Raw genomic sequence first — 17,354 nt, forward strand, 5'->3', positions numbered from 1 at the left:
CTACATAAAATGATTTAGTATAACAAACTGACCACAATTGAGGTTGCGTATTTCGCAAACTTACATCTTCACCATCCTTCCGAAACAATGTTAACCATTAAGAGTAACATGACTATTAAGAAACATGTAAACCGCTTTGTAATGGTATGTTAACTTTATTATTTTATTGATGAATATTCAAATCTCTAACAAATGATGTTTTGTCCAGAAACGAGGAACTGTTCCAAAAGTCATGTCACGATCTGTTTCATCTCAAATGATAGTCACGTGCCAGATTCAGGGTTATCACCACCTAATTAATAATTATACCTACCTCGTTGGTTCAGTGGTTGGCCTATGATTGAACGGATCACGAGGTACTTGTTTGGGCTGTGACAAATGACATATTGAGCTTATCTATCAATCAATCAATCATATCAGCCGATGGACGTCAACTACAATATATAGACCTTTTGTAGTGACTTCCAAACATCACGATTCTGAGTCTTGATGTAGCCAGTCCATGTTGAGCTATGTCGACTTTGGTTCTCCTGCGGATCTTCTCATTTCTGATTAGATCACGCAGAGATACTCCTAGTATAGCTCCATCGTTCCATCTCCCGCTGTGTGACTCTGAGCCTTCGTAAGAGCTAATCTACGAGTAGGTATATTATATCTAAATTTTTTTTTGTGAAAAATCTTAACTCGGAGTTTGAAAAGTGCTACATCCTTGTGCATCAGAGAATACTTACGTTAAGCTGTTAATCCTTAATTATCATTAACATCTGAGGGGATCCCTGGAGAGAGATCTTACCCTATATTGGGCAGTTAAAATAGGCTGATAGTGATGAGTATTCTCTGATTATTACTGTCTTGTAGGTCTACCGTCTTCAACTAATATAAAGATTAACTGCACCGAAAGTTTTAAGATTAAGTACTCGTAGGTACATCTACCTATGAGAGCCGTGATAGCCCAGTGAATATGATCTCTGCCTCCGATTCCTAAGGGTGTGGGTTCGAATCCGGTCCGGGGCATGCACCTCCAACTTTTCAGTTGTGTGCATTTTAAGAAATTAAATATCACGTGTCTCAATCGGTGAAGGAAAACATCGTAAGGAAACCTGCATACCAGAGAATTATCTTAATTCTCTGCGTGTGTGAAGTCTGCCAATCCGCATTGGGCCAGCGTGGTGGACTATTGGCCTAACCCCTCTCATTCTGAGAGGAGACTCGAGCTCAGCAGTGAGCCGAATATGGGTTGATGACGACGAGGTACATCTAGCTCAATTAATTAAACTTACATTGTCGAGACTAGCTCAGTACTGAAATGGTAATAAGCTTCAATTTTAGTTGATTAGTACAAGCGCTAGGCTGTTTATGGCCTTAACATCATAAGTGCTTATGATGTTAATGCCATAAACAGCCGCAGTCAAACACAAAATGCTACTTCTAAGAAGTTGACAACCCTACTTAAATTGCATCGATCCACGAATACTAACTCACATAGTATTATGTAACACACCCTAAATCCAATTAATACAGTGACATGTCTACATTGACTTCGGATAGTATAGTAGATTTAAATCCCAGAGACGCCCCGACGCCTAAGATTGAAATCAAACGAAATTTTATGATTAATTATGAGCATATGCCACTCGGGTCGACGGCCGTTGGTCTATTTCTGTTTCCATACGAGAAATGTATAAATAAATGCAATATAGGCATATATTTAGACAGATGTTTTGTTTTGTTTCTAATGCCTTGCGTAATGTTTTGTTCTTCCTTCTTCGGTGTCAGTATGATTGATAAAGACAAAAGCTTTTACACGCGTTGCGTATTCGGTGCCAAAAGTTATAAGCAAATATATGATCATTGATCATATATTGATATATGATTTATTGATCATGCATTAATTATAAAATTAACCTTTATCCACGATAATGGGGTCAGTCTCAAATCTGAAAGGTCAAGGTTCGAAGCCTACCCGTTATAGTATTGTTATAACCACTAACTAGCATTTCGAATCGTTGTAGGGGAAAATAAATACATGTTTAACAGATAACAACCTTCTTTTGAAAAAAACGCGTGATTTTTGAAAAAAGTGATATGTAGTAAGTACTGTTTCTAATAATACTACAAATCACATTTTATTTTGACGGAATCCGTGGCGCAGAGGTTAGCGCGGTGGATTTACAAGATGGAGGTCCTGGGTTCGATTCCCGGCTAGGTCGATTGATTTCTTAATTGGTCCAGGTCTGGCTAGTGGGTGGCTTCGGCCGAGGCTACCGACAAAGACGTACCGCGAAGCGATTTAGCGTCATGTAGAAACCGAAAGGGGTGTGGATTTTCATCCTTTCCTAACAAGTTAGCCCGCTTCCATCTTAGATTGCATCATCACTTACCATCAGGTTTGCAGTCAAGGGCTAACTTGTAAAGAATAAAAAAATAATAAAAATAGACCGCGTACATTGCTGCATATTGGTTACTGCATTTACCTAATTATTGATTGCACTAACCAAACCAGCAATGTACGCATTAAAATAGCAAAATACAACGTTAACAACACAGTATCACTTATCAAGTGGTAGCAAAACAGTGGACGAGTGTAAAGTGCACAAACGTGGCACCCTAATGTATCGGCAAACACATTAATAGTTTTTGTGGCCACTAAAACGGCATCAGTAGCGCCAACCACGTCTGAACGACGTATCGATAGTGTTTATTGAACCTTTTAAGAACTTCTATTACGAGTGGTATAGATTTCTACCTTCTTGGAGGTCCTCTAGCATTTTAATAATAGTTTTTGTGGCCACTAGAATGGCATCAGAACCAGCCACGTCTAAACGACGCATCGATAGTTTTTATTGGACCTTTTAAGAACTTCTATTAGTCTAGATCTAACTCCTTGGAGGTCCTTTAAGTTGCATTTCTTCAGAATTTTTGAAGGAGTGCGTTTTAATTTTCACAAGTCATTTTAAAAAGTTTTAAAATCGTTTTATGTATCGGCAAACACATTAATAGTTTTTGTGGCCACTAAAATGGCATCAGTAGCACCAGCCACGTCTGAACGACGTATCGATAGTGTTTATTGAACCTTTTAAGAACTTCTATTACGAGTGGCATAGATTTCTACCTCCTTGGAGGTCCTCTTAGTTGCATTTCTTCAGGATTCTTGGACGGGTGCTTTCTCATTTTATTAAGAGTTCCGTTTTTGTACTACGTACGTTCGGAACCATAAAAAGTACCTCCACATTAATAGCTTTTGAGGCCACTAAAACGGCACATTAATAGCTTTTGTGGCCACTAAAACGGCATTAGCACCAACCACGTCTAAACGACATATCGATAGTGTTTATTAAACCTTTTAAGAATTTTCTCTTAGTTACATTTCTTCAAGATTCTTGGACGGATGCATTCTGATTTTAAAAAGTATCTATACATCGTTTTTGTATCGACAAACACATTAATGGTTTTTGTGGCCACTAAAACGGCATCAATAGCACCAGCCACGTCTTAACGACGTATCGATAGTGTTCTTCATCTAAGTGAAATGTAATTATTCACAAAACCCCCGGGAAACATGGATTTTTTCTGGATAAAAAGTAATCTTTATGTTACTCCATAACGTCCTCCTCTAATATCCTATAAAAGTCTCATTAAAATCTGTTCAACCGTTCCAAAGATTAGCCCAGATAAACAGAAAGACAGTCAGACAGAAAAAAATAAAAAAGACTTGGTTGTTGTTTGGAATCGTGAAAACTTGAGAAAACAGAGTTATCTTAAAATCATGGATCACACTTCAATTTTTTATCGATGATATAGTATTAGATAGAGATAGATGGAGATGAATTTGAGACTCAAACTGTTGAGTTATGTATAGAACAGCGCAACAGTTCCTTTACTTTACATGCCCCATCGGAATTAAAACACAACACAGCAATTAGAGAAAACTAAATGGACAGGAGGGGCAATTTTCCATAAAGCCCCACCTATCTGTTATAAAAACTTTTGTAGATACAATTTGATATAGTGAACTCTATGTAATTCGTTTGTATACCTACTCATACTTATTAGCAGATCCATTATATAGACACGTTTTGGCATCGACTTTTAAATTAAAATAATTCGCATCATTTAATGATTTGTCGATGTATTTAATTGATTCATATTAACTTTGTGACTCACAGTATAAACATTTTTTACAAATTATATTTAAAGTGTTTAGACGTAGAATCTTAGACACGTCGTCTGTCAGCATTGCAAATGACAAAGAATTGTGTTAAACGATTTTGACTTTTATTTGTGGTTAAAAAAGTTCAAATTCGATTGGTGGTAATTTGTCGCACAGCTGAAAAGATAAAAATATTTCAAGCGCCAGCAGATAGATCATAAACACAGGATATGATTAAAACATAACTATTTCGCTAATTCACAGTTTCGTGATAATTTAATAATTTAGCTGTTTATACGTGAATATTAATTAACGTCGGTAATTAATGACCAAGCATCAAACACTATCGTAAAGTTAATATTACGTAGTGATATCATTACGTAAGTACTTACCAGTACTGCTATATACTGCTTATAGTATCGAGGTAGGTTTTAATTATAGTCAAAGGCTTCAAAAAATGGAACTCACACTGATCAGTTATCATTCACCAGACATATATTAGTCCTACTAATGGGCGATACCTTTTTACACGCTTTATATTAACTTCACTTGTAACTATGTGTGTAAGAAAATCTTGGAATCATAATATGACCCACTTACCGGTTTTCGATTAGGTTAAAATTTTGCACACGCTCTGAGTTCTGATGACAATACATGACCTAGAAACGTCATTACATGTCCAATATGGCAGCCTCCTTAAGATGAGAGAAGGTGGTCTTGCTGTTTAAAAACCACCCCCATGATATGCAGTCAGGAATACGAAAAAAAATGTCACGTGACTTAAATACAATATTTGTGATTTTTAGTGCGTGCTAAAAGCATGCTTTTTAAACTATTTAAAGTTATTAATTGTAGGAAAAATGATTTGGGGCTACCCAACTACGCTGCTCTAATATGCGTGATTAGATTTATAATACTTGGGATGTTAATGATAATTAAGCAGGGTATAATACTAACTTCAAACTCAGGGCTGCTACTGGTATGTAACTTCGAACTCAGGGCTGTTACTGATATTTTTTGTAAGAAAGAAAAGCTCAAAAGCATCAAAAGCTCAGTTTCATAGCCAAATCTCAATTCTAGATTCGAAACCACTAACTACTGGACCAAAACAGGAATTTTATCAGTATGTCATCATTAACAACCTATATTCGGCTCACTGTTGAGCACGAGTTTCCTCTCAGAGTGAGAGGGGTTAGGCCAATAGTCCACCACGCTAGTCCAATGCAGGTTTCCTCACGATGTTTTTCTTCACCGTCTTCGAGACAAGTGATATTTAATTTCTTAAAATGCATATAACTGAAAAGTCGGAGGTGCATGCCCCTGACCGGATACGAACCTAAGCCCTCCGGATATTTAGATATGATATTATATTATAGTATAACTATTAGAATTCTTAATAGTTATACTATAATAATTAAAGAATGAACTAAAACTAGAGATGTAGATACGTAACCTATGCGCATATGTACTTGTAGGTATGTACGCAAACAAACTATAACAACCATTTTGAGTCGAAGATCAAAACAAAATATTCCCTTTCCCCTCCAATATTACTAACTTTGGTTAATAAAAAATAAATACCAATAGATATTTTTTTGTTTGTTTCAGGTATATACTTGGCTACCAGAGGTGGTTATTTCTTATACAGTGATTCAGGCATATGGGAAATGTGTAGACATGTGTTTTACCCTCACGAAAGCCCGGCTATGAAACACAATACCTCGGCACACACAACACCGAGACCATTTGACATCACAGGCATGAAGGGGGACACAGTTAAAAGTAAGTTTTATTAATTTAATACCTTGGGTACTACAACATTATCTACCAATATTTGGTGCACTGCTGAGCTCGAGTCTCCTCTCAAAATGAGAGAGGAGTTAGGCTAATAGTCCACCACGCTGGCCCAATGCGGATTGGCAAACTTCACACTCGCTGATAATTAAGAAAATTATCTGGTATGCAGGTTTCCTTCACAACCAAACCTCGGAATCATAGGTCATTATTGGCAAAACGCACTGTTCGAAGCTTCAGGCACTGATGACTTTCGGACGAAAAGATATTGCAAAGTTTCCCGAATGCTACCCAACCAAGATGGATTCGGCAGTTCACCTCTTTCTCAAAATTAGACCTACCTAACTGGACCATACGTCCTAGGTATATGTATTCGTCAACAATTTCTAGTGCAGTATTCTCAACTGGGTTGAGAGATATATGAGCACAACACATTATTATCGTTTTGTTCAAGTGCCACCTGTTGAGAAACTCTGCTGAGGTTACTTGTTTAATTTTAGTTTATTACCCGCAATACTTAAAGTTTTAACTAATGAAATTAACCAAAGTTTGTGTCAACAACCCTATTTTAAGAATCTAGCCTTGACGTTGGTTATGAACGTCATTTCGTAAACAAATCGAATTATCTCGCAGGCTCCCAACGTACCAGTTGGATTACAAGCAACAACCTTGCTAACGGACTAATATACTGATGTAGGCAGCGTTGTATAACCGTTATGTTTATTTTTTCCCGGACCGCCTTCTGTTTTAGTTCACTCACTAACTCCATTAGCCCCCGCTGGTTTACTTTTCTATCAAAGCTATTTTCCTTTTCTCATCGGAAAAACAGAAATCCAAACAAATCGTAGCAATCATTCAATCGTTAACGTATATATTTTTTATCTATATTTTTCTTGTGTGATTGCAACATGCGATCGAGTGACCTGATTGCGTTTGTTGTTTGTGCTTGTTTAAAGCCAACTTTTGCTACATTGTTTTATATAAAACTTTGTTTTATTTATATGCTATGAACGTTTCTATAGTAATAATTATGTAGATGTATTGAAACTTTGTTATACATCTGATAATTACCTTTCTTGAACGACACATTTCTAAATTGAGAAGCAATTAGAAAGAAAGTGAAACGCTTGAGCCTTACAGATATTCATAGAGATCTTGATTAATTTAAGTTAGTTTGTACTTCAACATATAAGTGCTACAAGATATTATTATTATGCTTCCTGACCCGGTAATCACTAGTTTGTCTTGCTTTACATTTTAATATGAAAATACTTATATCGTAATAAAATATAGTACGTGAGGCTTACACCTATAAAAGTAATCTCTTTCACTGAATTCTACTGAATCGATTTCTATACTATACGATTCAATACTGAAAATTCTTTTAATAATAGAAAGCCACGGTATTTGTAAGTCTCATAGGCTATTATTTCATTATATATCTTCTTAATATGTATCCTATTTATTCAATATGAATTACGCGGGCGGCTGCTAATTAAATATAAAAAAACTGTTCATTTTATCTGGATGAAGTAGTGACGTAGCCTCACAATTTATCTGGATGAAAATTGATACAGTTATTACTATACTAAGTAATACTGTACTGTACTTTAACATATAAGTAGTAACTTTTTATATCGATTCTCACGGCAACGGGATGAAACGTAGAACATGGATGAACACAGAACAGATAAATAACGCTTGGCCAGAAGCTCGAAAATACAAAACGGTCAATCCAAACCTATAACGTGTCAACGTGTCTAACACAGAATCTCAGAGCCGCGCAATTAATCTGACCAGTTGTGTTTACCTTATACCTATTAATACTTACAGTTCTGCTGCTATTTTTAGTCTCTGGTTAACTAACACAACTGTGCGTTCATTTTTATAAACATTTACCAGTTACCATTCTGGAAATAAAATGCTGGAAAAGTGTTGTTTACCAAACAATTACGATGGTTGTAGGTATTTGATATTCGACACTTTTGTGCCAAAATAGTCAATAAAAAAAATGTTGCGAATTAAATACCATAGGGCATAAAAAATGCTAAAGCTATTAATTTCGTAAGATACTTAACTAGGATAATTTCATCAACTTTTTAAAGCAGGTGTATATCATAAAACAATTCGTAAAGTTTGTAGTTCGGTGGCCCAAGAGACCAAAATTAAAACCTAGGTTCGAACTTAAAGCTGAACAAGGTCCAAGTCTATACTTATAATAAAACTCGTCAAATTCTTTAGGTACATTAATTCGCAATTTGAGATTTTATTTATAACATTTCTAACACCAAATGTTACCTTGGCATAAAGGACTACTAGCGCCATCTAGAACTTATAATAAAACTGTAACAGGTACATTTTTTACATTCTGTACATTGAAGATATTTTGAAAATTTTTGTCGGGGGGCATTATGTAATCGATAAAAAATATTTCTTTTTAATTTTTTGTCTGTCCGTCTGTCTGTCTGTGTTTTTTATTATTCTGGAATCACGCAGAAACTACTGAATTAATTCAAATAAAACTTTTGCTCGGTTTAAGACCATAATATGGAGAAGGTTTTAAGATACTTTTTATTGCGAAAATAAAATAACAAGGGGGTGAAATAGAGGTTGAAAGTTTAAATTGATTTTCACGCGGACGAAGTCAAAAAAATTCCTGTAGCATTCCGATGGATGCTCAAGGTCAAGTGTTACAATAACCTAGATAGGTTCTTTCTTTGACCTCAAAGTAGAGCGTAATATCCGAGGAGCGTTTATTTTCGTGAAGAGTGCTAAATATTCATGACTTCCTATCTTACCTTTGGTATTTATCATCTTCATAATCGCGTGCCATCCTCCAAACGTATTTTGGCGGTCGATGTGCGAAAGCTTTACGGTTATTTGCATTTTCCTTTCATTTCGGAACCTTTGCCCTCTTCCAAGCTATTGCGGAAGTGAAATTCTGCCAAATATATTTTATATTTAAGTCTTTCTGTTGATGAGAACTTTGGACATAAACAATGTTCGTTAAGGTCAACATTAATGTTAAATTCATTTACGAAATTTAAATTATTCTACTTGCGGAATACTTATTTTAGATAGTGTTTACTTTAATGTATACTAGCGGACGCTTGCGACTTTGTCCGCCCTTAGACCTCTTTAATCTAGCCCTTACAGTATCGCTGTAAAAATGGAGTAACTTCTCCCGTTTTCCCAACATTTTTCTTCACTGCTCTGCTCCTATTGATTGTAGCGTGATGTAAAGTATACTATACCTGCCCAGTAGTATGAAGAATAATTGCACCAAGTTTTGTTAAAATCCGTCTAGTAGTTATTGTTTCTATAATTTTGCTGATTGTATTTTTGGCATCAGTATCAATCACTGATCACCCCCTGATAGTAATTTTGGAAATATACTCTACAGATTCATTTTACGTTTAGATAACTGAAGGAATATCAGCTATGCAAACCATACTTTTAAATTATCGTCTGTTTGTAAATGGTAACAATGGTTTTTTGGTATATGGGTTTCGATATCTTACGTCACTGTATCACTTTCAATATTTTAATGTGTTAGTATTAGTGCCGTCAACTTTCTAACAGTTAAAGACAAATCGTCTTTTAGTATTATAAGAAGTATTCTATAGTTGCACGAATAAAATACTCGATCTATTCAGAAGAAGATGAACATAATGTAAGTTAAACATCGTTATACAAGACCGTTATTACTTTAACACAGTTCGTGTGGATAATGACTGTACTATGATAGCATTAGGCTCAAATATTCGTGTTGGAAATTTTCTTGGCAAGGATTCTAGTGCTGTAGTGCGAATGCAAATGAACTGAAGCCACTAATCTAAAACTAATCTAACTTGTCAACTCTTATTTAGAAACAGTTAGCTAGTTACACAGAGTGAAGATGATACAGACTGAGTCTTTACAAGCAGCGTGATGAATCCGGTGAATCCCATAAAAACACAACCGTCACGCGTCTTCCTGACATCCGCATATACAAACTTTCTTTTTACTTTGTATTTCAAAATTTAACACTATTAACAATTACGTATATTAATGTAATCAATATCTTATGTCACTGTATCACTTTAAATATTTTAATGTGTTAGTATTAGTGCCGTCAACTTTCTAACGTCAAAAGCAAATCGTCTTTTAATATTATAAGAAGTATTCTATAATTGCACGAATAAAATACTCGATCTATCCAGAAGAAGATGTGTAATATGTCTGAAGAACATAATGTAAGTTAAACATTGTTATACAAGACCGTTATTACTTTAACACAGTTCGTGTGGATAATGACTGTACTATGATAGCATTAGGCTCAAATATTCGTGTTGGAAATTTTCTTGGCAAGGATTCTAGTGCAGTAGTGCGAATGCAAATGAACTGAAGCCACTAATCTAAAACTAATCTAACTTGTCAACTCTTATTTAGAAACAGTTAGCTAGTTACACAGAGTGAAGATGATACAGACTGAGTCTTTACAAGCAGCGTGATGAAGCCGGTGAAACCTATAAAAACACAATTGTATTTCAAAGTTTAACACTATTAATAATTACGTATATTAATGTAATCAATCAAATCAAAGCAAAAAAAATACTTATTTTATTTGTTTTGTGAACAGTTTTTTAATATTTAAAAACATAAGACGCCATTTATCTTGAATAATATTGAAAATTGCTGATTCGACGCTTCGTGTCGTACTGACTCGAGTATGTATTCGTTTTTTAATTTTGTATTTGGAGCGGCTACGACTCCGCTGTGTTCCTTGCGCTCTATCTACCTATTCTTAATCTGTGACTAGTTACGAAGATTTCTAGACTAGTCAGACATCGCAGTGTGGACTGACTGATCGACGGATCGACGTTGAGTCATTTTGCACTCTTGCCAAGTGTATTATTGGTTAATGGGATTATTAGCGACAATTAATTTTAACTTTTCAGTACTAATGTGTATTTTTTATCACCTAAGAAAAACGCCTAATCGTCTTTGGTGTTATTTCATTTGCTTTTCATTAAACTATTTTCGTTATTTATCCATTACTCAATTAGTGTAAATATTAGTTCCGCTAGTCAGCAAATGAACAAATCATAAATACAAAATCTTACCTGAATATATTTTGCGATAATATATTTTTATATTCAGTATATATTTTTTAATTTAAATTTTATAAACGGCTATAAACGGTTCTTTATTGAGTATTCGTTTGATGACTCCGACATCTTTAGCAAACAACATTTCCATTTATTTCCGCTTTCCTAGTCCGGTGATTCTCCTGCTCTTTATTTCATCTTTCATAGCCTTTGTTAAAATCTATCGAGTTCGTTTGATGACTTAGACAACTTAAGCAAAGAACATTTCCATTTGTTTCCATTCCATTTATTTCCGCTTTCCTAGTCCGATGTTTCTCCTGCTCTTTATTTCATCTTTCATAGCCTTTGTTACAATCTATTGAATTCGTTTGATGACTTAGACAACTTAAGCAAAGAACATTTCCATTTGTTTCCATTCCATTTATTTCCGCTTTCCTAGTCCGATGTTTCTCCTGCTCTTTATTTCATCTTTCATAGCCTTTGTTAAAAACTATTGAGTTCGTTTGATGACTTAGACAACTTAAGCAAAGAACATTTCCATTTGTTTCCATTCCATTTATTTCCGCTTTCCTAGTCCGGTGTTTCTCCTGCTCTTTATTTCATCTTTCATAGCCTTTGTTACAATCTATTGAGTTCGTTTGATGACTTAGACAACTTAAGCAAAGAACATTTCCATTTGTTTCCATTCCATTTATTTCCGCTTTCCTAGTCCGGTGTTTCTCCTGCTCTTTATTTCATCTTTCTATCTTCGAAGCTGTCTATATTGTTTTCCTTTCTATTTCTAAAGTATCTAATGCAATATTTTGATTTAACTTTATTAAAAATTTTGGTTAATTAGTGAAACATTTCACAAATAGTACACGTTTCGTTAACACTTTATTAGAGAAAATGCATCATAAATCAAACACCAGTTAAATTTAACAAGTATTCTAGATGCTTGTTTCATCTTCGTTCAGGCCAAAGAGCTGTATATAGTAGATCGATGACAATTTGTCGTTTGTCTAATGATTAACACGTGGAAATACTTTCAACGTATTCATTTGCGTTATTAATTGTATGTCAACTTGTACTCTCGCTTGTTAACAATGTTGCCAAAGTGTTTCAAAATCCTACGTTAGATACTAAATGTATAACCGCTCTATGTTTTAAATTTTCCAATGTTTCTATTCGTGAGGAAGGATAAATAATATAGGCTACATTCTCTCGCAAAAAAAAAAATATTTTATCATTATGTTATTTAAAAATTTAAAAGAACATAGACTTATTATCATATTATTATTATTTTACATTTACAAAGAGATTGATGCAAATTTTTGATTTTTTTTAAATAACCTTTCTAAGTTTTAAAAAAATCTAGCTCGCTCATTAGTACAGTGGTTAGCTAAGGTGGCTTTAGATCATGAGGTCCTGAGATATTAAGCTTTTCTATTTTCCCATTTCACATTCACATTCTAGTAGTAGTAGACTACAATAAACTAGTTTACCACTGTAGAATGTGTCCATTTGCACAAAATCCAATTTTTTCATTATCAATCATCAATATCATTACTAGCAAGCTACATATAAATTAAATAGAAGTGTTGGTCTGTTATGTCAAAATTACTGTGTTTTTAGCGTTTAGAGCTATTTACACGATACTAAAACAAAATAAAACTTTTTTAAAATTATTGTCCATCTGTCTGCTGTGAGTCGATTGCCGTTGCCGTTGGTAGCAGTTGCTGCTTGTGTAAACCCTTGTGTGGACCCTTAAATTAAATTTATCACTTACAGGAAATAATAAGCAATAGTAAAAATGTAGCTTGATCACAATAATGGGAGTTATGCCAAAACTAAACGACAACATCTCTCATTACTACGACATAGGTGAGACAAGACACTAGCTCGTAAATGTTTCTGGGCGTATACGAAAGTAATCTTCGGCGAGATAGTCGTAAATATTATAACTATCGAAATATAATATCATTTTACATTTACGAGTACAATAAATCTGTAGAAACCATGATTGTGTATTGTATCTATGTACCTAATAAACATTAATTTGGGGAGGCGATAAAAGATGAAATATTAAGCTTGGAAAATTACGCGTTTCTACCTAAAAGCTTTGTTTCGTGGAAAATGTGAAATATATTTTTTTGGATAGATATGATAGTTATGTAGCTGCAACACCAAACTTTAGGTATTTTGTTACATTTGTGTATTTTAAAGACGTATTCACGTTAATACCTATCATAAAAACTCATTTAGTACTACGTCAGTGATTTAATATTAGGTTTGTAAGATGTTTAACAAAACGTGTTTTGCTTGTTTAAACTAATAATAATAATTTGATGGTTACTGCATTTCTCAAAAAAATATTATTCACCATCCGTCAGCTTCAGAACGTCCTGAAGCATATTACAGATCATCATCATCATCCATTATTATCAACCCATATTCGGCTCACTGCTGAGCTCGAGTCTCCTCTCAGAATGATAGGGGTTAGGTCAATAGACCAGCACGCACCAATGCAAATTGGCAGTTTTAACACACGCAGAGAATTGTGAAAATTCTCAGGTATGCAGGTTTCCTCACGATGTTTTCCTTCACCGTTTGAGACACGTGATATTTAATTTCTTAAAATGCACACAACTGAAAAGTTAGAAGTGCATGCCCCGGACCGGATTCGAACCCACACCCTCCGGAATCGGAGGCAGAGGTCATATCCACTGGGCTACCACGGCTCCCACTACTACCACGGCACCCACTATATTACAGATATACTTAGATATTCTACTTATATTAATATCATCATGATATCAGCTGATAGATGTCCACTGCAGGATATAGACCTTTTGTAGGGACTTCCAAACATCACAATCCTGAGCCGCCTGCATTTACTCATTTGTGTATTAATATATTAATACACAAATGAGTAAATGTTAGTAAATGGGATTAAAAGTTGAATTTTGTTGTACACGAAAGGTTTAAAACTTACAAGAACTAGGATCAGCCCTAAGATAAAGCCGAAATCCGAATGGATACGAAATATGTTTTTGATTTATATAAAATGCAATTTATATAGAAAGTAGTATATGGGTAAAGTCTGTCGGATCAGCTAGTAAATAATAATCATGTATATTAGGTTTAATGAAATCACGATATGTTTACTCAATTTTCATCTCGCATTGAGATCATCGTTACATTAATTTGTGCATTTACTCCACAATGCACATTACCAAGACAAGGTCAAATAACGGTTAATCCATAAACAATGTCTTGGTACAGACATATGATGTTGATAGGCAAGTTGGAAACGTTAAACTTTTCACAAAAAATAGACGAGCTGTTCAACCCACACAATAAGATTTATAGTCACCGACGAAAATACCACATTGGTTCTTTCAAGTCGACATTGATCTAAATCCACAGTAATTTAGTTATCGGCTGATAAGTTTATTGCATATAACACACACACTAATCAGTATAGTTTTGGTGTAAAAGATACTGGGCAGTAGGTGAAACAATTAATAAACAAACTATAGTGCAGTATCTACCATTATTTTTGGAGGTCTCTCTGGCTAAGTTTTTTTTTATTCTTTACAGTTAACCCTTGACTACAATCTCACAGATAAGTGATGATGCAATCTAAGATGGATGGATGATGCAAACTTGTTCGGAGTAAAATGAAAATCCACACCATCATTAACGGTTTCTACGCGACATCGTACCGGAACGTTAGATCATTTTACTTTGCCGGTAGGGTGGGAACTAGCCACGACTGAAGCCTCCCACTAGCCAGCCTTAGACCAATTAAGAAAACATCAAACCTCAGGATTTCCGTCTTCTAAATCTACCGCACATACCACTGCGGTTATTAGGAATTGGAAGTGATGTTGTTCTTAATAGAAAGGTGTTGAGTATCCCGCTCGGGTCCATTTAGGATTTTATATGTTCTAAATAAGCTTTGATTTGGCATCGGCCGTGGCTAGTTACTACCCTACTCGCAAAGTCGTACCACCAAGTGCTTTAGTGTTTTGTGGCGATGCCGTATAGAGACCAGGAAAGATATGGGTAGATTAAAGTAATAAATTCTTTCATCAATAGAAAGCTACACATTATCAGGGAGTAAAATTGGCTTTATTTTACTTCTCTATTCCCACGGGAATGTGAAATATGTGGGTGACATCACCAGATTCTGCAAAACAAACAAATAATTTGACATGCCTTTCATGCATACAGATATTCTGATATATTATGTGGTCAAATAGTAACACCGTTTAATACAATTTTCACCCGAGAACTCAAACAAATCACTGATGTCAAGATCTACCGTTATTGTGAGCAATAAAAATATAATTTATGAAGCGTTGCTTGAAACACGTCAGGCATTGTGCAGTATAACTGAGTTACAAGCATTGCTGGTAACATTTATATCTACATCAATGTGAACGTAAATAAATAAACAATGGCAGACCGTTCGCAGTAAACGAATAGACATTGGCATTACTGCATATTTATAGCTATTTGTGATGTCACTACCCATATGTCTTCAGCATTAGATAAAGAGCTTTAGTCAGCGTCTGTGTGGCTTTTTTAAGAAATCCATAATGTTTTAATGATTGCTTAAATTATACTGAATTCATTGTCATCAATCTCTCAGTTGACGTCAATTGGATATAATTATTACCTCGTAATCTTTAAACTACCCACTGTATCTGTATCCATTGGCTCGTTTTACGTCGTTGGTTCACTTAGTTCGAACTTCTTCTGGAGTCATCATCAAGTTTCTTTTTAACCCAACGTCTATGTATCACTCCTTAGAATGATATGCCCACTTCTAGTCACTTCAAGATTGCAAGTTGTTGAACATTGTTCTTTTACGCAACTTATTCTATTATCATTTATAAATTATCATAATATATACTTATTCGTTATTCTAATCTAACATTTTTGATCTATTATCTAAACCTTGATAGCTTACGTGCTATTTCTTTTGTTTTATATAATTATCTTCTATAATTATTTTTGGGTCCATCCAATATAACAAACTTTGAAAATAACCTCGAGACAAAATTATGCAAGTAAAGTTTAGGTAACATAAAACTTAAATAGGTACTATTGACAGAAACTGAACTGAAACAGTATGAAACAAATGTTTTGCAATAAAATTGTGAAAACCTAAATATTCTGAAATTTTATTTTTAGAAAAGATAAAACAATCAATTAAAACAACCGCACAGTGTTAAGATTATGTTAAATTTATCGTTCTACCGGGGTTTTTAACACGACTGTATATTTGTAATTTGGTTACACAACGTCTGTTTGGTTTATTTAAGTTGATATTTTATGTTCACCAGCAGGTGTGTGTGTTTTTATTTGTGAAAAAATGATCGTGAAATATCTTCAGAACTTATGGTACCAACGAATGCTTTGTGTGCACGTATTCGTATCGGCTGCTTTGAGAAACTTTATTGTCTATTGTTTAAAAAAACAAATCTATGCTATTATTTAAAGTTTTATGTATACTAACAGCTGGTGTTTGTTTTTCTATAGAAATACTTTGAATATCTTCAAACCAAAATACCTAAAAGAGATTCAAATCGGGGATTTAATGTCTAGTGGTTTCTTACACTAAATCAAATCGGCGTTTTTGTTTTTATATAAATTGATATTTTAGGCACACTAACAGGTAGTTATTTTGTACATTTATATCTATAATTTATTGTTTACTTACCTACTTATAAAAGAAAATTACAACGAACTTAGACTTACACAAAACTTATGGCACTATTAACTTAGGTTCATCACGGCTGCATAGGTTCATCAGGCATCCACTTTTTACTCTAACTACCTGTTATTAACTAATGATTTTAAACTTATTTCGTGGTTGTTCATTATGAATGATATTTAAACGGGTACATACCACGATAAAACGACGAGATTTTTTAGTTTTTATTAGATTTTTCAGTCCCGTCGTGACCACGATCCATGCAACTGGGTCGAAATATCGACAATAAAAATCTCGTCGTTTTATCGTGGTATGTACCCGTTTAAATATCATTCATACCTGTTATTAATCCTAAGATTTTATATTTTATTACCACAAAGTATTATTTATAAGGAGACAAACATTCTTAGTCTTTCCTAAGAATGTCTCATTACTTAGTTATTTGAAAGATAGCAAAGTAATCTCACTGTGAAAGTTGGTTTTATTTTTGCTGCAATTTGCAGTATTCTCGTGTACAAAAACCTGCTTATATTAAATACCATGTTCTTTATATCCACAGAAACGGAATGTTATTTTGCAATTATACTTTTCTGATGTTTTAAATAGTATTTAG

At 34.3% G+C, this 17,354-nt stretch overlaps 1 protein-coding gene across 1 annotated transcript in view; it reads left to right on the forward strand.

The window, feature by feature from the left end:
• The window catches only part of LOC112049683 (uncharacterized), a 40,581-nt gene that overhangs the window by 13,992 nt on the left and 9,235 nt on the right, over positions 1-17,354 (forward strand). The window contains exon 3 of the mRNA XM_024087678.2: positions 5,759-5,932. Coding sequence (XP_023943446.1) covers positions 5,759-5,932 — 174 coding nt within the window. The remainder of the gene's footprint in view (positions 1-5,758; positions 5,933-17,354) is intronic.

The sequence above is a fragment of the Bicyclus anynana genome, chromosome 11, assembly GCF_947172395.1.
Source record: "Bicyclus anynana chromosome 11, ilBicAnyn1.1, whole genome shotgun sequence".
NCBI lineage: Eukaryota > Metazoa > Arthropoda > Insecta > Lepidoptera > Nymphalidae > Bicyclus > Bicyclus anynana.